Below are 25398 nucleotides of genomic sequence, written 5' to 3' on the forward strand. Positions count from 1 at the left end.
AGAAGGGATCATGGATCCAGCCTCTTGGATTCCTGGTCCACTGATAGGGTAGCAACGCAACAGGATTAATTTTGAACGTAGAGGCCTGGACCAACAGGCTTTTAACGGTAGTGTGCTGGGTAAATAAGACTGGACTTCCCAAGAGTGAAAGTGGTGTGCGATGGTGCTGTGCACAGGAGTGCTTGTGCAGGGGTTGGCAAAGGCTGCAAGCATGACATCAGTGAGGGCTTCATTAAAAGGTAAGAAGGGGTTCTAAGGATGATACCTCAGGTTGAAGAACCTCTGTAAAAACGTATGTTTTGACTTCCATTGTGGAAAGCATCAGGCCCAAGACCTCAGCGGCCCTCCAGACCACCATCACAATGGAGGCCCCTTCCTCAGTAGCCATTGTGGGAGGAGAGTGGAGACCAGCATCTGGTGAAGTAACAAGACCACTGGCATCAGCCAATTCCTCATACCAGTTATATTCAGCCATGGATCCTTCCAGAGGGTCAGGATATTTGTAGGGATATTCAGATCCCCACCATATGTGTTCCTAACAGGAAAATAAGGCTCTTTCTCCAATTCAGACTGTCTAGGTCCAGTCATGCGACTCCATATCGGTGTTAGGAATCACAATGGGCAGCAGTGCAGGGGATGATGCCAGTGGAACAGTCCTTGAAAGAAGTTTCAGAATTGCAGCCAGGCGCAATCTGGATCCACCACCAGATCCCGAGGGCCTGATTGGTGCCAATGGCAAACCCAGCAGGAGGAATCCAGTTGATGTCCCTCCCAAACTCAGGGGGCTTGAAGGTGCTCCACAGTGGTCCAGCCTCCCAAAAATGAGGTGCATGGCCTCAGAGAACCCAAGGAGTAGAGTGTGGGGTGGACTGAGGCTGAGGGACAACAGGGACGACGTGGGAGCCGGGCCTAGATTTGTGGTGTTGATCCTGCGCCTCTTCCGATGTCTTGGTCCAGTGGGGAGAGGCTCTACTTCTTGGACTTCTTCTTGTGAGACTTACCTGAAGAAGTCTTGTGTCGCAATGATTACCACCATGAACGAATAAAAGTGCAGTCCTGGGAACTCCCTCCCAACCAGGACCTGGTGCGAAGATGAGTGTTGAGTAGCCAGGAGATTCATGGCTAGCTTGCGGTTGGCCTTGGGATTCATGGTCTTACAATCCAGGCAGGCCTTGGAGTTGTGGTACAGCTCCAGGTACCAAAGGCACACCAAGTGGGAGTCTGTCCAGATGCCTGCCTGTGACAGGCACCATAAGTTTGTTTTTTAGGGAAAATATTTCTAAAACGGGTTGAAAAAAGCACACTGGTGTAAAGGTACAACAAAACGTCAAAAGAAGTCAGTCAAAATGGTGACCAAGGGGAACTTGATCTGGATCCGTGCTTATGGCACGAAAAAGAAGGAACAGAGGTCAGAGTGCTGCCTATACAGGCACCGTGCACATCACTTCCAGCATGGACGATGCTAACGTCACACGTAGCCAAATAATGCAACCTACTGGCGCATAAGGGGACTTGCTGAGAAACAGTTCTGGATCAAGTTTAGAACGTGGGGAGAACTCTAAGGTAAGGAATCTGTCTAGAAGTCTCTATCAGACTAAAGGTGCAACACAGACAGAAAAGCAGGAGAAGAGTCTTTAAGCAGTGGCTGTAGATGTGTGTACAATCTGAGCTAGCGTACTGCCTACAAATGTAGGTTAAATCTTCAGGAGTTCCCAGGGACACAGAGAGAGACAAGACAGAGGAAGGTAAAAATAAGTTAGAGGGTTGCAGAGAAGTATGGAGTGGCAATAGATGGTAAGCAAAGTCGGGAGAGCGAGAGAGAGTGATGAACAAGATGGGAAATAAGTATGGTAGAGAAAGGGATGGTTAGAGAAAGGTAGAGAACGGTAAGGTAGGATAGATAGGGATTGAGTCAGAGGTAGAGGTTGAGGTAGGCAGAGACAGAGGTTTTAGAAAATAAGAGTCTTCTGACTGGCCTGATCACCACCATTTCCCATGGGAAGTTAGGGATATTAGGGAACCTCAGTAATTGTCGACTTTGCCCACGTCTTAAAACTGCTCAAAAGAGGGAACATTGGGAGTCTTCTTTTCAGGTTTGGAAGAGAGGGAGGTACATCAGATGAGCAGAGGAACACAGCAACCTAAACTGAATGGGTTTTTTGCACAGATAATCTTTGCTCCGAAAAAAAGATAGAAGCCCAGATGGTATGTGTGGACTTGCATACCTTGGGAGAGGTTTCCTTGCCAGGTCTGGTGAACTCCTTAAAACGAAGCACAGTAACGCTTGGGCCCTGTTGAAGAATTGGATTAAAATATCCAAATTTCTCAAAACTAATAACCCAGATTCCACTCATTACCCCTCCATCAGTGCTATAGCCCTGTTCAGTTCCCCATGGAGGGGCACACCTGACAAATCTATGCTATTCACACTGTAGAAGCACCTCATGAAGATTAATACTTTATGACGTTGCCGTTAATAAGTTGGTCTTTTCAATGTATTCCTTACTCAATAAACACATCAATATCAACTTATATGTCAATATAACATGCAACATACACAAATAGCAACATACGTTACCTCATCAGATACTTTAAATCTTTTCAGTAAGGCCACAAATTTCTGTTTAATATTTGGTTGCTGAATAGAAAAAAAAGAATACATTAGATTATTTGCTTTGTAATGCCAATATACTAACAACAGAACCTGCACAATCATCTTGAGGAATATTGGGCTGAAAGTGATTCAAAGATAGACATAAATGGGGGCCTGAGTTAGGAGACTCCGGTACACCTATTTCTATCCCTTCCTCCTTATGAATGGTTTAGGATGACTGCATGGATCAGATAAATGCTTTTTTATAATGACGTTTTCTCTCCAAATTTGTTTAGGACTCTAGTGGTAGAGACTGATCCTCAACTACCTCAGTCCAGTTTCCGCATTTCTTTCTGCGATGGAAGGTTATAGCAAGTATGTGTTTAACAAGGGATATATTAGGGTTGTGTTGTGAAGGGGGGAAATCACCAAAGAATACCAAAATTATCATGACAGCATTTTCTTTAGTCATTCTCACTTTACTTCGATTTCAACTACTTAGGAACATAATTTAACAGGCTGAAAAATGCTGTAAGAGGAAAACAAAAAATAAAGCTTCAAGCAAAAGGGTTGGGACAAAACATTTCTGCAAAGAAAACATTTTTATGGGAGGTTGCAGCAATCAGGTAAGACATATAGGAGGGACACGTGTGCCCAAGTAGGTACCCTGCAAAGTTCTACAAAGGGTACATGCCTATGCAACAACCCAAATAAAGTTTTATAAAGTGATACCCATTCCTATAAGCTGAATTTAATGCTTCTTGCCATGAACACAGCTACGCCAATGGTAGTCAGGTTGTGCCTCGCATGTATAACCAGAGCCTCACGTGCCTTCACCTGTGGTGAGTGTTGGAAATAGAAGGGGATAGACTGTGCCCAACCATGCTTCATAAAGGAAGCAGGATTCAAATTGGTAGGCCCCCGGTTTAAAAGACCGCCATCTTAATTTGGGTTAAGTAAAACTCATTACTTACCAAGACATGCACATGGGCCTGTGGGAGCCTGCTTTGATGCAGGCACCACATAGAATGAAGCATTCTCTTGATGTCAGGCTCTAACAGAGAAGTTGGCCCAATGCTTTTGGTGTACAGTATGTGTTCGCAAAGATCACACCCAATACTTGAATGGCAACACAACAATCCATATCAGGGATACTACAGGCACCAAACTCAGCAGCCGAGGTTCAGAGAAGAATGAGGAATGCTGGTATCCCACTTTGGTAATTTGGTTAATATTATTTAGCAAAACCTGTGCCATGTTTGGGGTGAGGAGAGTTGAGGGATTATTGTTTATGTAACCAATGTTGATCATGCCCAAAACTCTTATAGGGGTTAGAAATGACTGCAATAGTTTCTTACGTTGGGTGCTTGCTACATTTGTTAATATTGTTAAAAGACTTGGGGGAAATTTAGTGTCTCAGAGAGGACCTTCTTCTCTTACTCAAATTATGTGGTGGTACACAAAAGAATATGCATACTTGTTAGCACATTTTCATCATTTATTCTTCCCATTGCTAAAACTAATTTGATTTAACCCTAGAGGTCTCTGTGCACCTCCAAAGCCCTCAGTGATGCTGAAGATGCAGGGATAGAAATGGGACAGCTGCTAGATTCAGGAAATGCATTAGACTGGAAAAGATTGGTTCCACCTCAAATCCACGTTACCCAAGGCAGCATCCCTCCTCCTGTTCCACCAAATGAGGAGATACAGCGAATCTCCTTTTCACAGAGGTGCTCCTGCAAGTTATGTCGAATAACACAGTCAAATCATTGACAGTTTTGATGAGTATATATATACATATATATATATATATTATATATATTCATTGAAAAAACAAAGGTTACAGGACTTCACAGTTAGGTTCTGAATTTACTCTAATTCAGCAGTTATAGTCAGTTATTTCAAGTAACTATAACTCGCGCCCTCCGCCATGTACTATATTTTCTTCAATAATTTGAATGCTAATGTTTCATTGACATTTCCAATAACGTTATAGGAGTTGCCATGAGTGCTGTAATATCTGGGGTAATTAGCAGTGCATGGCGAGGGCATGAGTTATAGCTACCTTAGAGCGCGGGTTATAGTTACTTGAAATAACTAACTAGAACTACTGAATTTCTATGGTTTTATGCGAGTAAATTCAGAACCTAACTATAATGTACCTGTAACCTTTGACTTTTCAGTGAATTTCTATTTATTTATTATGACCTGGCCTGCAGTAAACCCCTCATAAACAACCAACCCCACACCTGTTAGGGTTGAGTTTAAGCAGCAGTTGACAAGAAAGAATCCATTCGTCACGGTCACTACATGAGATATTGCACTCAAAAAAGGCAAGGATACAAACAACTCCATCAAGCATTACAGATACCTTTTCAAGGTGAAAATGCAGAGAAAACACACATGCTTTGCTTTGACCACGTGGACAAAGTTAGGCTGATTATGAGCGGATGCATCGTGGGCACCTGCTTGGTTTCTGAAAGTGCTTGCGGCTGAGGTTTACTTTCTGTAAAATGAGAATCGTGCCAGAATGAATCCTGCCATCTGTATCTATCCCAGAAGAGGCCACCGTTATCTGCAAAATATCGACCCAACTAGAATACTTTCTACTGGCTAATTACTTAGTGCTACCTCCTTAGGTAACTGTATAATGCATCTTCTACACTACAGCCGTACATAGAATGTTAAGACTCTAGTGATCTGTTTGTAACTTTGCCAATGTGATTTCCCTCAATCGTCTTCATCAGAAAATTATCAAGGTGGAACTGCAAATATGCACTTCCACAGGGCCTGCGGGTGGAGCCTCAAAGCCACTGCGGTCCAAGCCGGCTCCCAACTCCTGCGGGATCCGGCACTGCTCCTGCAAGCAGCAAACTGCTTTATAGCAACTCCCTGCTTGCAGGAGCAATGTTTCCATCTGTTTCCCTGCACACATATTTGGGTGCAGAGAAACACATGGAAACTCCACTTACTGCAAGTGGAGCTGTTTGACAGCCCCCGCTTGCAGAAAGCGGAGTTCTGTTTGCTTTTGCTTGGTGGGAGCTGTCAGCTCCCACCAAGAAAAAGCAAACAGCTACCTCCAGAGGATGGACACCTCAGGAGGTAGCAGGAGCCAGCCCTCGATGGGGGTGGCGGTCCCCAGGGCCATCTATGGCTCCTTGTTGGGGGTGGCGCTCGGCACCCCTCCATCTTTAGAAATTAGCCCTGTGGAGAAGGTAGTCCCCGGAACGCACGGAGATCCACAGTGCCCCCACTATTATAAATGTATCTTTCCCTCTGGGAGGTGGTGGTCAATGGGCATGGGGCCCCCGCATATTTTTGTATCTTAGCCCTGGGGAGGTGGTGGTCCCAGGGCTATTATAAGCCCTAGGAGGGGGGGCCTGTGCACCTTCCTCCTTTTCTCCACCCCCAATGCCCCCGGGACCTGGCCCACCCGGGGGCAAAATAAAAGAAAAGGGCAGGAGAACATGCTTTAAAAAAAAAAAAAAAAAATCTCGAAAACGTCTGCAGATCCGCCCACTGATTTTGTTTTTTTTTCAATGCTTTTTTTAGTCCTGGCGGGGACCCTCTGGGACCTCTGCACCAAGGTAAGGGGCTCAGGGTATCCCTACCCTGTCCCCTTTTCTTTATTTATGTTTTTTGTGAGACTCAAATGAAGCAGAGTTCCAAAATGGCTGCCAACACTTCCTTGTTGAAGTGTTGGGAGTCAATCAGATATCAGCACGGGGAGAGTTGGATTCACAGAGGATCCGCTTCCATAAATATCTATATTTGTTAGCCGTTAATATCTCAGAAACTACTTAACAGATTTACACCAAATCAAAAAAGCACAATCTGTGCACCAAGACCTAGGTTCCTGCCAAATTTGGTGTAATTACGTTCAGTGGTTTGGGCTGTAGACATGTCTAAAGACCCTGTGGAAAAAGAATGGGGAAAACATGTTTTAGAACCCCCCCTTTTTCTCAACCCCAGCTTGATGGATCACTCTAAAACTTTAAAGACAGCAGCTAAACTGACTGAAGTATACGTTTTGAAAATTTCATGAAGCTATGTCAAATGGCGCCAAAGTTATTGGAAAAACAAAAAATACTCTTCCTATCTATGGAAACTAGGTCCTAACTACAGCTACCTACTGGCGAAAAGCCAGAAGACAGGTAGGATAGATATCTAGATCTACAAATATATATATATATATATATATATATATATATTCACTTAAACAAAAGTTACAGGGACGTTATAGTTAGGGTCGTACTTTACTCGCACAAAACCATAGAAATTCTTTAATTATGGTTATCTCAAGTAACTTTAACTCGTGTCCTAAGGTAACTATAACTCGCGCCCCCTTCCTGCACAGTTTTGTCATCAAAAACTTTACTGCAAATGCTGCAGTGATATTATCACTGATGTCACAGAAGATGTTATGAGTGATGTAATATGTGGGGTAATTAGCAGTGCATGGCGAGGGCGCGAGTTACAGTTACCTTAGGGCAAGAATTCTAATTACTTGAGATAACTATAACTGCTTATTGTCTACGATTTTAAGCAAGCAAAATATAAACCTAACTATAACGTCCCTGTAACCTTTGTTTAAGTGAATTTCTTTGTTTGTTTTTATAATTCTGTTTCCTAACTATAATGTCCCTCTAAACTTTGTGTTGTTCAGTGAAGTTCTATGTCTTTTTTCAATGTTAAGTGACAGCCTTTGAGTGTGCGCAGCGGGGGTTGGACGCAGGGCCTGCAGCCAACCCCCTATAAGCACCCAATGCCGTGCCTCACACGGCCTTGGGTGTCGGGGTTGACTGCAGGGTCTGACCTGTTGCCAGGCCCTGTGACCTAATTCCTATAAGAACCCAAGCTCTCGCCATTCATGCCTTCAGCAGGGGTTTGCTTCAGTGCCTGGCCTGCACCCTGACCCTGCGACCAACCCCCATAAGGCCCTCTCCCCTGCCTGATTTGGGCCGAAGGGACCCAATCGCTCAGGCCTGGGCAATTACTAAAATAGGAGGGGGATTAGATGGGCACATGGCCCCCCCTTCCCGGGCCAATGTTGTTCTGAAGACCCCATTCTCCGAGACCCAGATAATTATTAGAAGGGGAAGGGGGTTGTGTGGCCCCTCCTCCCTGGGCTGATTTTGGGCCACGGAACCCCACTCCCATCGAGCTGAAGCAGTTTTCTAGCTCCCGCTTGCTGAGAACAGAGTTAGTATTTGGTCTTGCTTCGCAGGAGCTGTCACGGTTCCTGGAAGCAAAAGCAAACTGCTATCCCCAAGGGTGGGCACCTCGTGTGATAGCATGAGCAGGCCCTCGGGGGTGGCGGTCCCCAGTGCCTTTAACGGCTCCAGGAGGAGTGGGGTCTGCGCGGCCTCCCCTCCTTTAGTTTGCACGTGCCAGCCCTGGGGAGGAGGTGGTCCACAGCCCGCAGGGTCCCCCTCCCAGTTTTAGTTAAATTACTTCCCAGGGCGATAGTGTTCCCCAGGACCGAGGGGATCTGTTCAGGCCCCCTTCAAAGTTTTCAAGTAAGCACCAGGGAGGTGGTGGTCCCCAGGGCTTCAAACAAACCTTGGAAGTGGATCCGCTCGGCCCCCTCCATTTTAAAAATCAAGCACCAGGGAGGTGGTTGTCCTGGGGGCTCATTAGAGTTCAATGGAGGGGTTGTCCGCCCAGTCCCCCTGCAATATTTTCCAAAAGCCCCGGAGAGGTGGTATTCTTTGGGGCTCCAAAGAGCCTTAGGAGGAGGCTCAGTGCACAGCCCCTCCACTTTAAAAAAAAATATATATATAACCGCTGTATGACCCGGGACCTGACCCACATGGGGACTATATTGTAAACAAGCACGGGAGACCATGCCCAGTTGTTTTTTTAAAAAGAATTTAAGTTCTCGCTGGATTCACGCATCTTCTATTTTTTATGAAACTTTTTTTTTTTTTTTTTTAAATGTTTTTTTGCCCTGGTGAGGCTCATTGGTCAGGGTATTCCTACACTGCAACCTTTTTTGGCGGGGGACTCGCCCAAGATGGCAGTCCTAAAATGGTTGCCAACACTTCCTGTTTGATGTGTTGGCTACCAATCAGATATCAGCTTGAAATCTCCAGATCTGTGGAGCCTCCGTGTCCCTAGATATACAAATTGGGGTTTCCTTTGAATACTCTAAAACTACTGAATGGATTTACGCCAAAATCACAAAAACATGATCTGCACACCAAGATCTAGCTTCCCGCCAAATTTGGTGTAATTCCGTTCAGCGGTTCAGGCTGTAGTCATGCCTAAAGACCCCATGGGAAAATGCCTGGGACCCCCCCCCTTGTTTTTTTCAGCGCCAGCTTCGCGAATCAACCCAAAACTTTCAAGACAGCAGCAGAAGTGAGTGGCAAACTAGTTTTGAAAATGTTATGATTCATCAAACTGCGCCAAAATCATTGGCAAAACAAAACAAAAAAAATTCTAACTTCACTATGGCACCTGTCAGATATTGTCTGCGTAGCTTTGTCATATCAGATCTCCCTAACCTTTTCCATCTCTAGCAACTCACGAAAAGTTAGGAAAATGAGGCAGAGATATCCTACTACATAACAAACACATTAGGGAGGAAGTACTTAACTGTATTAATACTTACATGTCAGAGAATGAGTGAGACGTTAGCGAAGGTATACTGTGCGACACTTTCAAAACAATGGGTGGTAGATCTTGGCATCCTCCAGGATGAATAAAACCAGCGTTGAGGTGTGAGAACATTTAGAAATGCAAATGAAAACATTGGAAGTGGTATACTAGAGGTTAACTTGAACAAAGGATGGTGCACTGCTTAGAAACCAGAGCCTGAAGCTCACCTATAATACTGGGGTGGCCCTCGTCACAGTGGTAGATGAGTTGAGAGAGTTCTTGGACCAGAGAGGCATAGCTGCCAGGCATGGCATGGCCCTGTTTTTTTCCGCAGTGGTGTTTTTCCCCTGCCTGACTGAATAATCAAGCTTGATGCAAGAACACTGTGTTTTTCACAGATAGAGAGTTAATTCTGTCTGGCAGGCAGTTTCCAGAATAGTCCCCTTAATTGTGGCCAGATTGGCTAGGCAACTCCTGCATACCTGTATCTAACACCAGGAATCGAGTGTTCATGTAAAACATTATTTTTTTTTTTTTTTTTACATAGAGCAGGAATTATTGACACATGACAGCAAAAGAAAATGACCGTGCATTGACATTTTTAGACTCATGTATAACCTGGAGGACGATAGATGCCCCACTAAGTCAAACAACAGATAGCAATAAGAACAAGTTCAAACGTTGGAGTGCTATTTCTTCAGGTAATAGACTTTGAATTGAGCACGTATTCGTGTGTGCAGAAACCCCCCTGCCGCACCCGTTCATACCAATATAGGACGGGAACACATCCAAACTGCAGACAACCGCCGCCTGTATAGGACCAAGCCACACCCCCAAAAACAGAGACTGAGCCAACAACCCATGCTCAGGCATGCTCAGACTCGCGCTCCCACGTCTGGATTGGGGGCGCTCCCACCACAGCTGCTAGACTAATTCCTCTGCACCTGAGTCCGATCCTGAGCCCTGTAAGCACGCCATCATTGTCTCCAGGCTGTCTGACAACGGATACCTGCGCAACCCTAGTGCATCCTCCGGTCTTAATGCCACTCCCTCCGCACTTGTCCAAGTACTTCCAGGCCCGCTCAGTTGGAGGGTCTGCGACTTCCACCTGCGGGTTATCAGGCGCTTAGCTGTTATCAAGCCTAGATCCAGAAATCTCGCAGCAGCTTTATGTCGCGTGCCCCTGGGAAAGAGACTCAGCATACAGACCTCCCATGTAAACTGAACCGAGCACGCTGTGCACTCCGACAAGCAGTCTACCACTGCTCTCCAGAAACAATGTACGGATGGACAGGGCCATAGCATGTGAATCATATCTGCATTAATGTAGGAACAACGGGGGCAAGCTGCATCGCAACGAGAAAAATATCTGTTAATGCCAGCTGGAGTGAGGTATGCCATATGAATGATATAGAATTGCATCAGGCGAAATCTGGAGTTACGGGGTATGTTAATGTGGCTGGAGAGGGCAGAATTCCATTGCGCATCTGTGAATGAGGTGGTCGCATCTGTGTCCCAGGCCGCACGCCGTGTGGCGCACTCTGGGGTTGTGTGCGTGCGTAACGCGTCAGTGAACCACCTAATCAGGTGCTGTCCCTGCCCATCACATGCATGTACTGTACCAGCAGATGTGTTGGGGGAGCAGTTGACAGGTCACCCCACTTAGATGCTAAAGACCTCAACAGTGAATTATATAGTAGAAACTGTCCTGCAGGCAGGCCCTGTCTCCTGAACCAGTTCGGGGAACGAGATCAGTTTACCATCATTGTACAGGTCGCCCAACGTATACAACTCCGCCGCATGCCATGCACGTAGTTCGGGACCTGACGTAACTTTGGGGCTGCGAGGAGTACCCAACAGCGCCAAAGTTGGGGCATACGGGACAGTCCCCCCTGTAAGGCGCAGGGACCTTTGGTAATAGGTGTGGGCCACCCTGAGGAAGATCTGCCCCGGCAACGCCGCTCGTGTGAGCGGATGAAATAAATGGGACACCTGCATGAGGGACCGGGGGCCTCAGTGGTCGCCATGTCTGTAAGGTGAAAGCCTGCTAGCCATTTGGACACCCACTGGAGCTGAGAGGCCAAGTAGTAGTGCTCCAGGTTAGGGGCCGACAGGCCACCCTTCTCCAACAGCATATACAATTTTCTCAGTGCAACTCTGCAGCACCCCCCATTCCAAATAAATTCCCTCTGCGTGGGCTCCAGGCTCCTGAAGAAACTGGCCGGGATATAGTGCAGGAGGTTGGAAAAGTAATATAATAGGCGCGGTAAGACTATTTTTTTTAGCAGTGCTATCCTACCCGCCACCGACAGCAGCAGCGTCTGCCAGAAAGCCATCTGGGATTTGATGGAAGACACCGCTCTCTTAAGGTTTCCATCAATTAGGTGTCCCTCATGGTGGTAAATACGGATGCGTAAGTATCTGAATGTGTGAGGTTGCCAAGGAACAGTATTTCCAGAGAGACAAAGCTCTGGGTTCGAAACCACGGGGTCAAAAGGGAAGAGGCATGACAGCAAGGCAAACTGCTGCAGCAAAGTCCCAACCTCTGGAGGGATTTGCGTGACATCCCTAAAATACAGCAAAAAGGTAATTGGCATACAGTGATGCCACGTGCAGGACATCTCCCAGGGCAATTCCCCAACCTGAGACCCTGTCGCACAGAAACGCTGCCAACGGCTACATGGCGAGGGAAAACAGCAGCGGGGAAAGGGGACAACCCTGCCTTGTACCTCTGCACACATTTACTGGCTCTGATATAATGGCCCCCAGCTTGACCCAGACCTGAGGATTAGCGTATAGAAGCTTAACCATACGAATAAGAAGTGGCCCAATGCTGAACCGCTGTAAGACCCCGAAGAGGTAAGGCCACTCTAAGGAATCAAAAGCCTTCTCCAGGTCGAGGACAAGGCATCCCCCGCCCGCGGCCAGTCCTGTCTCGCATAGCGCATGACACGGAACAACCGCCTAATGTGTGATGATCTCTCGCAGGTACAAACCCATTTTGGTCCGGGTGCACCAGTCCCGACATCATAGGCGCTAGTAGCGTTGCTAGGGTTTTGGCCAGTATTTTATAATCCATGTTGAGCATTGCCAATGGTCTGTACGAGCCCAACTCCGCCGGATCCCTGTTGGGCTTGGGAAGGGACACAAGCATCGCCTCGTTCTGGGATGCCGACAAAAATCCCCTCTGCACTGCCTCCTCATAGACACGGAGTAGCCAGGGTGCAAGGATTGATACAAATGCCTTGTAGAAGTCGGCCGGCAGACCATCTGGGCCCGATGTCTTGCCAGCCGACAGCTCACGGATACTGGCCTGTATCTCAGTGAGGTCGAGAGACTCCTCCAGCGCGGTCCTCTGGTCAGCCGTCATACAAGGAAGCTCCACCCCAGAGAGGAACTCAGCGCAGGACCGCTCGGAGGAAGTCGCAGCTGAGACGTACAACGTCCTATAATGCTGCGTAAACGCAGAGTGTATTTCCACAGGTGTGTGAAGCAGGCGACCAGATTCTGAGTGAATCTCCATAATTGGGTCGTGATCGCGATCGCTTCTGTTAAACCAGGCCAGAAGTCTGCCCGACTTGTCTGCTGAAGTGTGCGTTCGCGCCGAGTGAGCAGCATAATTCAAGCGACGCAGCCGCTCGAGTAGGGATAAGCGCTTGGCGCAGACCTTGGACAACAGGGCCACTTCTGCTGGGCTTCGAGCAGCCTCCCTCTCTAGGCGCAGCAAGCCTCGTTCTATATCGGCAAGGTCATGCTCATCGAGCGGCGCAGATTCCACTGGATCCCCATACAGTGGCCTTGGATGAAGACCTTAAAGGCGTCCCATTCTAACAGGCCCGAGGAGGCTGTGCCGTCATTATGTTAAAAAAATTCAGGGCTCGCCGCATCTAGCGATGCTTTAAATGCTGCATCCTCCAGGAGTTCTGAGTTTCCAAGTAGGGACAGCTGGAGAGGAAATATCCCAGTCCAAGCGCACAGTCTGTGTGTTGTGGTCGGAGTGTGTGCGTCCTAAAGAGTCCGCGTCCACAATCGCAGAGGTCAAGTTTTGTGTGCAGAGTATTCTGTCAAGGCGCACATGCAGGTAGTGCAGGACAGAATAGTACGAGTAAACTCTGTCTGTGACATTCTGCTGCCGCCATATATCTATCAGGCGCCAGTTTTGGGTCCAGGTGGCCAGCCCCCACGCAGCTGCCACGGTAGGCAATGTAGGCAATGGGGGGAAGGAACTATCTAAGTCAATATCTAGCACACTGTTGAAATCCCCTCCCAGTAACCAAGGGTATTCACTCCAACCCGACAATTGTGGAGACAAAGTGTGCAGGAAAAAGGTCTGATCCACATTTGGGGAGTATATAGAGCCTAGCACTATGGCCCGGCCCGCAAGCCGCCCACGCACCAGGGCGAATCTCCCTTGCTTGTCTATGATTTGGTCTTCTGCTACAAAGGGGACACCCGGCTTGATCCAGACCAGGGCTCCCCTGGCGTAGGTAGAGTGGCCTGTTGCATATAATTGCCCTCTCCAACGCCGCTGCAAGCGAGGAAGCCCCGAGAGAGCCAAATGGGTCTCCTGCAGAAAGGCAAGGTGGACGAAGTGCATTTTAAGATATGAATATATGGAGTACCTGCGCTTAGGCGTGTGTATGCCGCACACGTTCCAAGTAATCTCAATATATGGGTTCATAGCAGCATCAGGTCGGCGTGCCTATGCATTACCCGCCCTGCCCTTAAGCGTAAGACTGTACATACAATGGCAGATTCCCAGCACCCAGTCAGACACTTTAAGGATAGCCTCCAAATAACCATAACAAAACCAATACCATCAGAGCAGATGAACAACCGGTTCCCGTCCAAACCCAACAATTCTTACAGTCAACAAAATAATCACACATATTAATTCTCCGCTAGTAGGACAGTGGGGTAGGCCACGTCACACAAAAATGAGTGCGCACTAAGCCAGTCACCCCAGCTAAAGTGGATAACAGAGTGGGGGGGCCGGCGGCGAGCTGCGCTCTTAAACAGTGATCTGAAACAATTACGATACCAGCAAAAGCTGCACAGTCTGCCAGCTAAGTATCCCATGTTTTAGCAGTCGCGCCATCTGTCAGCACATATTGAATAGCATGTCATCTCTATAGACCAGACGCACTGCTCATGCAAAGCGAAGAGTTACATCATTTTCGAGCCGTTCAGGTAGGCTCCTGCAGGGCCTAAAACGATCGTCCGCAGTACCAGGGGTCACAGCTGGACACTCCGGAAAACCCAGTTCAGAGAGCCGGTCCGGCGTGGCAGGGCAATAGTTAGAAGGCTGTGAAATTTCAGTTTCCGATTCCGCTGCCGCTGGAGAAGCATTAGTAGCCGCCGCGGACTACAGTGCCTCGCGCCGCTCCTGTATAAGCTGCTCCAGGTCAGGAGCGTACGTCGCAGCTTCAGTGGTCACACCGCCTCCCCTACGGCCACGACTCGCCCGGTTGCGCCTACTCTTCGATGCAAGCAGGTTCCTCTCCGCATCGCGGCCCGTTGACCCCAGCCATTCCCACGCCGCATCAGGCGTGGTAAAGAAGTGAGAATTGTTCTCGGCTATGATGCAAAGTTTGGCTGGGAATAAGAGAGAGTACTCCAAGCGCAGAGCCCAGAGTCTACGCTTCAAGGGTAGGTAGGAGGCCCGGTCTCTTTGCACCACCAGAGTGTAGTCCGGAAACAGCATTATTTGCGCATCATCCACTCGATGCGGCGGGAGGATCTTCCAGTCTTGAGAATGATATCTCTGTCTGCATAGTGGAGCAAGTGAATTATAAAGGGAGGAGGGCCGCTTCCTGGAGGCCTTGGTCGCGTAGGGATTCGATGAGCCCGCTCCACCGAGAAGAATGGGGTCAGTGTACCTTCTGGAACTAACCCCCAAAGCCAGTTCTCAGAATAGGCCACCGCATCACGGCCCTCCGCACCTTCCGGTAATCCAACCACCCGTATGTTATTTCGTCTGGTGCGGCCTTCCACGTCTTCAACACGGCGTTCCAACTCTCCTATGCGTGTCAGCGCATCCCCCATTTTGGTCTCTAGGCGAGACGTTGCCAGAGTCAGCTCATCGTGCCTCTATCCTACTTGTCTTGTCCACCAAGTTGCGGTGGTCAGCGTGCAGTAGGACAAGGTCACTAGCCACCTTGTCCATCTTGGTTTCCAGGGATGTGCGAGCTCTCTCCAGCGAGTCACTGATGCGCTCCACAGTGGCCAGCACAGCATCCAGCTTCTGGCTGTCCTGCGCCACAGCGTCCTGCGACCTCCCGGCTCCAGTGCCAGAGCGAAGGCGGTCCGTCCCCACCATATCCAGAATCTATGTGGACTCCAACTGGCAGCACTCCACTAACCAGATGACAAGCAGCCTGCGTCAATGCTTGAGGGCCCACCTGCACACCCAGCCAGATCAGGAGGCCCCAGCCAGGAAAGCAGCTCAACAAGCGTGGCAGTCGTGTGGCAGAACGGGCCTCCAGGGTCAGTCTTCGGCCCTTCTCAGTCAGTCAAATCAATGGCCCAATCTCGCAACACCATAGTCCGGCGGGGACCAGCTCCTCGCCACCAGCGCCAAAACCAGCAACAAGTCTGCCCTCAGGTCACTCTGGGCGCTTTCCGAGTCAATGCTCCACCAGCTCGACGAAGGCCAGGCCCGCTTGCTTGCGCCCCCAGGACGGCGCCGTGCAGCAGCACAGCAGCCCTATCAACGATGGCCCCGCACGCTGTCTCCTTTCGCCCGCTTCCGGGCTGCAGTCCTCCAAAATCAGGCCCCCAGGTGTTTCAGGCCGATCCACTGGCCTGAGGCAGGCAGCGCGATCCATGCCGCCAGCGGGTAGGCCCAGGCCCCTCTCCCAGCACGATAGCGCCATGCCCAGAAGTCCGTCCCTGCCGCCACACGCCGTAAGTCTCCCCAGGCTCTGCGTTGTTCCCGGGGGGCGGCAGTCCCCCCAGGCGATTCCTCTCAACAGGCCCGGTCACCGGGCCCCACCAGCACTACAGCCGGGCACCCCGCCAAGCCCGGCGCTTGCCGCTCACCTGAGCCCCGCAGGCCGCGGACTCTTGCAGGCCCGGCCCGGCCCAACTCCGCGCCGCCCGAGGGAGCCAGTGCCCGAGATCACAGCGATCCGGGGTGCCGCAGAGCTTCAGCGCAGCTGCCGTATGGGCGCCGCCGGCCCCAAAGACGCTGGATGCCGCCGGATAAGCTAGGCAGGACGTGGAGCTCTCCTAATCTCGCGTCCGCCATCATTGCCGGCTTGGCCACCCAGGAATCGGGTGATCATTCTGTTAATCAGCTAACTTTTACCATGAATATAAAAAGGTGGTCTCACTATGCTTTATTAATGTTATGCAAGATCTTTCCCCTGCTCCCCACCACACCTTGAGAAAGACAGTGGCTCAGGTTTGGACTATGGAAAAGCACAGTGTGCTGGAATTCCACATTACTTGCTAAAAGGATTACAGCTTGCTTAGAATGAGGCTGCAACACTAACAGTTGGTCTCCCTAAATCTGCATCAATACACACACACTTGAAAACACTGCATTGGTTGCCAGTAAGGAAAATAATTATGCTTACGATCCAATGTGTAACATATAAAGCCTACCATGGCAGAGGACTGGTCTACCTTAGCAGAATAATGCATTAAGAAGTACCTAGAAGATGTTTAAGCTCTACAGATAAAGGGTTAATAGTTGTACCAAAAACCAAGCTTCCAAGGCAGCGAGGTAAAACTTTCTACAGCATAGCCCCCACATTTTGGAACAAGCTCCTGGGGAGCTTAGATCAAGCAAAACTCTTATGTTCTTTGGAAAACTTCCAAAAATAGTTTGGCAGCTGTCGCATTTAAGAAATCCCACTATTACCATCCCCACCTATCATTATAGCTGAATGGAAAAATGTCGCAAGATGTCATAAAGTCTGAGTGGTTTGTATATTAAGAGGCAGGAGCCTAGCAGAGATCCTACCACTTTAGAGAATGTATAATGAGTTGTCTATCAGAATACTGGCTGAGTGCCCCATTTTTCATAAAGGAAAATTCCTCCAGGCAAACAATAACTTCGAGATTAAGGTTATGAATATTAACACCCTTAGTGCAGGTGTCAGCCAACGACAGTAAGGGTGTTAATATTCATAACCTTGGAAGGTGCTGAAGACTTGGCTCTTGAACTAGACGAGTTCATGGATAGTTTAGACTGCTCCTGTGACTGGGGCAGGATGCCCTCCCGAGTGATAGTGCGCTTTACAAATACACATAACATTACACAGAACTCTGCACCCAACATTACATGTATGGGTCATATTTCTTTACATCTTGACATTTTCATCCTTCGTCAGAATGTGCTCGATTTTCAGTTCGCCATATGACAAGTGTGTTACAGTTACCGCACTGCTCTTAACGGTGGAAGGAACATAGCCCATGTTGTCACAGAGTACCATTAGCAACAAAACCTAAAGCCTTGGGTAGTTGTCGGAGTGTTGTCTAGGACAGTTGTCACCAGCATGCTCACTTTAGTTTCAAAGGTAGATATGCTCACTCAGTTTTAGAAATATAGGCCTCAAGGTGTCCTAGGACACCCCTTAACTCACATTCACAAACTGGAAGGCATTGGATTTAGCACAGCAAGTGTGCTAAAGGCTCATGAAAGATACGTCTTCCTGAGTCTGATAGGGCCTTCATGGGACCGGTTAGTAAAGGTTTACTAGACATGTGTTCAGCAAAACTCAGAACATCCATGGAGGCAAATACTTGAGAGGCAGTCAAAACTTAGTCAAAGATTTTTTTATTTGTGAAGCCTGTTGAGGCTCGATCGAACAACATGTCTGCCCATATGTGTGTAGAGGTGTGCTTGTGGTGCGTTTGTGAGCACACTGCTTAATGACTGGATGAGAGGTGGTTTGTTTGGTGATTCCATCCTGTGGTGTATGAATGTGATGGACCCTACAATGGTGGGGGTATGTTGATGTTAGTGCCATGCTGTGGAGTATGCAAGTCCTGTGTGTGGTGCATGAATGGCATGTGAATGGCCATAAAAAGTGACTTGTCGAGGCGCTACGGTTCACCTTTTGTAAGCTTGGTTTCATTATTGTGATGCTATGATTAGGATTTGTTCCTTGAAGCAAGCACTTCTGGAGGTGTCAAAACAGATCATTATAACTGGTGGTTTCACTGAGAAATTTCAGTAACAGCCCCTCATTTCTTTTTTTTTTGTGAGCTGAACACCAGGCGGTGTCGGGGTGGAGTAACTTGCATTGATCCCACTTAATTTCCAACAATACCTTGCAAAACTAGAAAGTTTGCGTAAATGGCTACCTTTACATTTTTTAATGGATATTTCTGGAATCTGTTCTGATTCACAAATCAGCCACCTTGTGTTCCCACACATCATAAAAATGGAAACAGAACATGGACTTTTCCACTGAAACCACACTGTTTTCGTAATATGGGTAGCTGTAGGTTTTGGGCCCTAGCTCAGCTGGCACCTAAGGGAACCTATACATTCTGCACATTTAGGCAAACTACACATGCTGGAGAGTCAGGGGTATCGTGAAGTGCATGGCTCTCACCAGGTAATTTTACCCAGAAGCCCTAGCAAACCTCAAACTTTGGCTGAAAACAAACAATTTCCTCATGTTTTTGTGGTAAAGTTACAGAATCTGCAAGGATCCACAAATTTTCTACCACCCAGAGTTCCCACACAACTCTCGACAACATTGGTACCCCACTTGTGCAGAAAGGCTAGTAGCCCGGGACACAAAAGGTCCTTAAGGGCTACAGGAGAGATCAACAATAGGGGTAGCTGTGATGTTTGGGACTGTGCTCGGCTGCCACTCATGAAAACCTACCAACCATAGACATTTTTGAAAAGTAGAGACCTGAGGATTCCTGGGTGGTGTGCCTTGCATGAATCCCACAAGGATTTCTTACCTACAATGCCCCACAAACCTCAAACTTGGTCTAAAATCACACATTTTCCATACATTTCTGTGATTGTAACTTCCGGAATTGGCAGGAATCCACAAAATGTATAGCTCCCAGTGTTACCTCACTTGTCCTAATAAAAACGCTGCCCCACATATGTAGCTGTGCCAACTGCCTGCAACAGGAACGGATCACAACCAAGGTCAAGGACAGGCTCACCACACTGGACTGCCCTGAAAGTCTAGGTTTCAGAATGCACATTATTGGTAGGTTTAACTGGGAGGTGGCACAGACAAGCCCAGAAATCCACAGCTATCCACACTGCGAAAACAGGGTTGTTTTCAGTGGAAAAATTTGATGTGTCCATGTTCCATTTTGTCCCCCTTCCTATTGCGGGGCTAAGACCACCCTCACAAGTAGGGTAGCATTTTTATAGGCTGACTTGTGTGGAAACGTTGGGTGATAGAAAATCTGTCTCTCCCTGCTGAATCCAGAACTTTCCATCAGAGAAATGTGAGGAGACTGTGTTTTTTGCCAATGTTTGAGGTTTCCAACTAACGTTACCACTAGTGTCCCAATATAAATGATACTTTACTAGTGTGGGTGCTCCTAGTTTCATTTGGAAGAAACTTGATAGCTCACAGAATCTTTGTAGATGATTTCAGATATTTTGAAGGGAAGGCAATAGGGAATCGTGCAGAATTAAAAAATTTGATATTCCAGTACCATTTACAGTAACCTTTAGACCTAGGTAAAAGAAAACCACTGTTGATAAACAGGCAGACTGCCACTCAGCCTTGATTTCTCTAAGTAAAGTACCTTAAATATTTTAGGTACAGATTTATAATTTGCCCCAATGATTGTACAGAGATCCTAGGGCCAAATTTGTCTGATTGTTGAGGAGTCTTGTGACTGGACTGACACTTCCTCAACCCCATATCTCTTTCAGATGGAAGCTGACAAGAGACAGGCTGACTGAGAATTAGGGTGTTTAAACCTAAAAAGTTAAAAGAATGAGTCTCTCCGCCCCCCCCCACCCCCACGCAAAATCATAATTCGTTTTTCTGGCACGTAATGACATGACTGATCTTTCAGACTCTAGTCTGAAAGGTCCCACCAGCATTTCAGTGGCAACTCTTTCACGAATGTCCCTCACTCACCCCAACAAGCTGTGTATAAGTGGGGGATGCTGGCATGTGAATGACTATTCTTCAGTTCTACCTGCTGCCTTTGAGGGGTACTGCTAACATATGAGTGACTCTGATGCCTTTCTGAGATAATTCTGACCTGGAACTTTAGGGTTAAGTCAGGTGGTGATTTTTCGATAACATGAAAACAAAAGAAATTTGGAGTTTTACTTTTTCCACTGAAGGTGTAGGCTCTGATGCCCAATTTAAAATAGAGTGCTGTTGGCTAGTTAGTAAGGGCTGGGATCCGGTATTATACTTGACTGACTGGTTAATTTGAAACAGTTAAGTACAATGCACCTGAAGTTGCTGCAGTGCTTGTTTCAGCCGATCCAGAGAAAAATTTGACTGAGAAGCATATGGAAATTAAAATGGTTAGTGGTGAAGTCAAGAGCCGAAGGAACAATGTTCCAGATTGTAGGGACTTTAAAATAGAAGTGACATCCATCAAGACAAATGTGCTGGGTAGGAAGCTGGCGTGGTGAGAACCTACGGTGTTACATCATCTTAGGCCAGGGCCAGGTATCCCCTGTTAGTGAGGTGTAGCGAGATGTAGGAATCCAGGCTCTCAGGAGCTAAGTGTGGATGAGCAGCCAAGACTTATCTAGGAGACATGCAAAGCTTATGCAATACTACTGTTGTCACACAGCACTTACACACACATGTAAGAACCACGCAGTGTTACAAAAATAAAGGTACTTTATTATGGTAATGTAAATACCAAAATACTATATAGGCAAAACCCCAACTGCAGATAAGTAAACACACTCATATACACATTAGGAGTCAGTGATTAGCATAAAAGGCAATAGAAAACAGTGAAAACAAGTGAGCAGTGAAGGCCCTAGGGGAGAACAAACCATATACTAGGAAAGTGGATTGCAAAAGTCGGGCCCCCACCCAAGGAAGTGGAATGCGTAGAGGGGTGCTGGAGGAACTGGGAACCCCAAAAGGTAGTACCAGAGTGCCCCCCCAGCGACCAGGAGAAGAGAGGTAAGTACCTGGTTTTCGCCAACCCACCAAAAGGACTTCAGAAGAGGATTTTGCAAGACTCAGACAAGACTGCAAGAAACCAAAAGGTGGATCTTGGTAGAGGAAGATCTGTAAAGGAAAGGACCAAGTCCAGTTCATGTTGGAGTGTCCGGTTGTGGCAGGAGCCACTATCCACCCGTCTGTGGATGCAGGACCAGATCTACGGTGGAAGAGGACAGTTAGTAGTGCTGCACTAAAGGAGCTGAAGAGTTCGTGAAGTGATGCAGTCGACCTCTCACGCTGGAAGAAGGATTGCAGTTGATCAGTGGTGTGGAAAAACCACCAACAAGCCTTGTCAAAGACAAATGTCATGGAAGAAGAAATGCAGAGCTGCCGGGGACCAGCAAGGTCCAGGGGGACTCAACCCATGGAGGGGAGTCCCGGGTGACCCTCAGCAGTGAGGAGAGTCACAGGAAGAGGAGGCAGCCCCCACAGGCAGCAAGCACAGGAGTCAGGGTGAGGCCCAGGCATCACACCTTGGAAGGAGTCGCAGGAGCAGCACGCAGAGGCCTGTGCTTCGCAGGAAAGACTGCTGGGGCTACACGGAGCCTGAAGATCCCTTGAAGGAGATGCCAGCAAGCCTTGGTAGCTGCAAGAGATGCAGTGCACGGGGTACTGTCCTGCGAGGCAAGGACCATCTCCAAAGTTGAAGAGCTGGCAGAGAGGACCAACGGGACCACTCCAGACCACCACCCATGATGCTCGATCCATGCAGCTCTGGGAGAGAGGAGATCCACAAAGCCAGTTGTCGTTGCAGTTGGTGCCTGTGGTTGCAGGGGAGTGACTACTTCACTCCAAGGGAGATTAGTTCTTGCTTCTCGTGCGGACTGAAGACTCGTCGCCCTTGGACGATGCACGGCAGGGGAAATGTTGCAGTTGCTAGAAGAAACACTGGAAACAATGTTGCAAGCAGAGTTGTCACTGTGGAAGCAGTTTGTCGGTTCCTGGAGGGTCCAGTTGCAGTTTCAGTGGCCAGAGGGTGAAGAAAATGATGCAGAGGAGTCCTGCTGGACTCTTGCACATCAAATCTAAGGACCCCCACAAGGGGGAGACCCTAAATAGCCCAGGAAGGGGGACTGGTCACCTAGCGGGGTGACCATCTTTCAGGTGGGGTATCTGATGTCACCTGCCTGTCAGGCCAATCAGATGCTCCCAGAGGCCTCTGCCCATCTTGGATTCAAGATGGCAGAGGGCCACCTGGAGGAGCTCTGGGCAACGCCCCTGGGGTGATGATGGGCAAGTGAGTGGTTACTTCCCTTTCCATTGTCCAGTTTCGCGCTAGAGCAGGGACCAGGGCTCCCTGGACTGGTGCAAACCAGTTTATGCAAGGAGGACACCAAATGTGCCCATCAAAGCATACCAGTGGCTTGCCCGCACTTAGGAAGTCCAAGAAAATGGAGCTGGAGTTCATAGGAGCACCTCTGCTCATCCAGGGGTGCCCTCACACACCGGCACCCTGCCCTCTGGGCTAGGAGGGCCTGCCATCAGTGCTTAACTTGTGCTTGCTTGTTTCCGGTGCGGAGCACCAGCACTTATTTTTGAGGGTCGGTGTAGGAAGTTGGCTCTGTATATACTATTTCAAAGTAAGAAATAGTGTGCACAGAGTACAAGGGTTCCCCTTAGAGGTAAAATAGTGGCAAAAAGAGATAATTCTAATGCTCTATTTTGTGGTAGTGTGGTCGAGCAGTAGGCTTATCAGAGGGTAGTGTTAAGCATTTGTTGTACACACACAGGCAATAAATGAGGAACACACACTCGAAGACTTACTCCAGGCCAATAGGTTTTTAGATCGAAAAATATATTTTCTTAGTTTTTTTTAAGAACCACAGGTTCAAGATTTACAAGTAATACTTCAAATGAAAGGTATTTCACTTAGGAACTCTAGGAACCTTGAATAATCACAAAAGCATATACAGTTTTTGCAAAAATGGCAATAAGCTATTTTAAAAGTGGACAAAAATCAACAGTTCCTGGGGGAGGTAAGCAGAGGTTAAGTTCACAGGTAAGTAAAACACTTACAGTGTTCAAAGTTCGGTCCAAGGTAGCCCGCCGTTGGGGGTTCAAGGCGACCCCAAAGTTACAACACCAACAGCTCAGGGCCGGTCAGGTGCAGAGGTCAAAGAGGTGCCCAAAACACACAGGCTTCAATGGAGAACAGGGGTGCCCCGGTTCCAGTCTGCCAGCAGGTAAGTACCCGCATCCTCGGGGGGGCAGACCAGGGGGGTTTTGTAGGGCACGGGGGTGACACAAGCAGGCACAGAAAGTACACCCTCAGCGGCACAGGGGCAGCCATGTGCAGAGTGCAAACAGGTGTTGGGTTTTGTATAGGAAGTAATGGGGAGACCCGGGGGTCTCTTCAACGATGCAGGTGGGCACGGGGGGCTCCTCGGGGTAGCCTCCACCTGGGCTAGGCAGAGGGTCACCTGGGGGTAGCTCCTGCACTGGAGTCCGGTTCCTTCAGGTCCTGGGGGCTGCGGGTGCAGTGTTGGTTCCAGGCGTCGGGTCCCTTGTTACAGGCAGTCGCGGTCAGGGGGAGCCTCTGGAGTTCCTCTGCAGGCGTCTCTGGCTACTCACAGGCTCGCAGTCGCCGGGGAGTCTTCCCTGAAGTGTTGGTTTTCCGCAGGTCGAGCCGGGGGCGTTGGGTGCAGCGTGGAAAGTCTCACACTTCTGGCGGGAAACGTGAAGTCTTTAAAGTTGTTTCTTTGTTGCAAGAAAGTTGCAGATTGTTGAACAGGGCCGCTTTTCACAGGAGTTTCTTGGTCCTTGATTGCAGGGCAGTCCTCTGAGGCTTCAGAGGTCGCTGGTCCCTGTTGGATGCGTCGCTGTTGCACAGGCAGTGTGAGGTTGGCATGGCACTCTGAGGGGAGTGCCATGTCAACTTAGTCATTTTCTCCCCACCAGCACACACAAGCTGTGAAGCAGTGTGTGTGTGCTGAGTGAGGGGTCCCTAGGATGGCATAAGACATGCTGCAGCCCTGAGAGACCTTCCCTGGCATCAGGGCCCTTGGTACCAGGAGTACCAGTTACAAGGGACTTACCTGAGTGCCAGGGTTGTGCCAATTGTGGAGACAAAGGTACAGTTTAGGGAAAGAACACTGGTGCTGGGGCCTGGTTAGCAGGGTCCCAGCACACTTTCAAATCATAACTTAGCACCAGCAAAGGCAAAAAGTCAGGGGGTAACCATGCCAAGGAGGCATTTCGTTACAGTCTGCGCTTATTTTTTTGTCTCAAGCATTTACTGCGAGCAAAAGACACATATGGGAAAGACTGAGGAAGAGAAAAACGAAAAAGCATCACAAAGCGGAAAAATAGAAAGCTGCAGGAGTGAGCTGAAGGGGCAGGGAGTGGCTTTAAATGGATTAATGAGGCCAGAGATGGCTTCAAGATTACGCTCCGTCAGTATTCAGTGCTCGCACACTTAATTGCAGCAGCGTGTGTTTAAGAGGAGAGCTTTGAGCATCGGCATGTTTTTGTTTGCAAATTAAGCACTGCCTGCCACAGGGGTGATTTACAGTGACCTGGTGCAGTGACCTGAAGTGAAAGGGTGCATGCACCTTTTCATGCAGCCTGCAATGGCGGGCCTGCAGACAAATTTTACATGGGCTCCCATCGGTGGCATAATACATGCTGCAGCCCATGAGGAACCCCCGGTGCCCCAATACCCTAGGTATCAGATAATAGGGACTTCTATGGGGGCACCAGTATGCCGAATGTGGGGTGTGTGAAGTCCAAATCAACCAAATTTAGAGGGAGAGAGCACAGTCACTGTGGTCCTGGTTAGCAGGATCTCAGTGAACACAGTCAAAACACACCGACAGCAGGCAAAAAGTGGGGGTAACCATGCCAAAAAGAGGGTTCTTTCCTATATAAAAGGTACATCCATCAAGACAAATGTGCTGGAAACAAGAAATAAAATTAACTGCGTCTGACCAGAATGTAAAAGGGTAATATTTGCTGCGGAGGAAGAGGGAATCTAAAGAGGGAGCTGTAAAAGGGCTTTAAGTGATATTTGAAAGATATTTTTCACATGGGGCCAGTAGAGTCAAACTAGGTAGAGGT

The 25398-nt window shown here is 48.3% G+C and overlaps 1 protein-coding gene across 3 annotated transcripts in view; it reads right to left on the minus strand.

Annotated features, from left to right (window-relative positions):
* PACS1 (phosphofurin acidic cluster sorting protein 1) overlaps window positions 1-25398 on the minus strand; it is a 1571500-nt gene that overhangs the window by 908554 nt on the left and 637548 nt on the right. For all 3 annotated transcript variants that reach the window (XM_069207928.1, XM_069207930.1, XM_069207929.1), the window contains one exon: window positions 2579-2638. In XM_069207928.1, coding sequence (XP_069064029.1) covers window positions 2579-2638 — 60 coding nt within the window. The remainder of the gene's footprint in view (window positions 1-2578; window positions 2639-25398) is intronic.

This window comes from Pleurodeles waltl, chromosome 9, assembly GCF_031143425.1.
Source record: "Pleurodeles waltl isolate 20211129_DDA chromosome 9, aPleWal1.hap1.20221129, whole genome shotgun sequence".
Taxonomy (NCBI): domain Eukaryota; kingdom Metazoa; phylum Chordata; class Amphibia; order Caudata; family Salamandridae; genus Pleurodeles; species Pleurodeles waltl.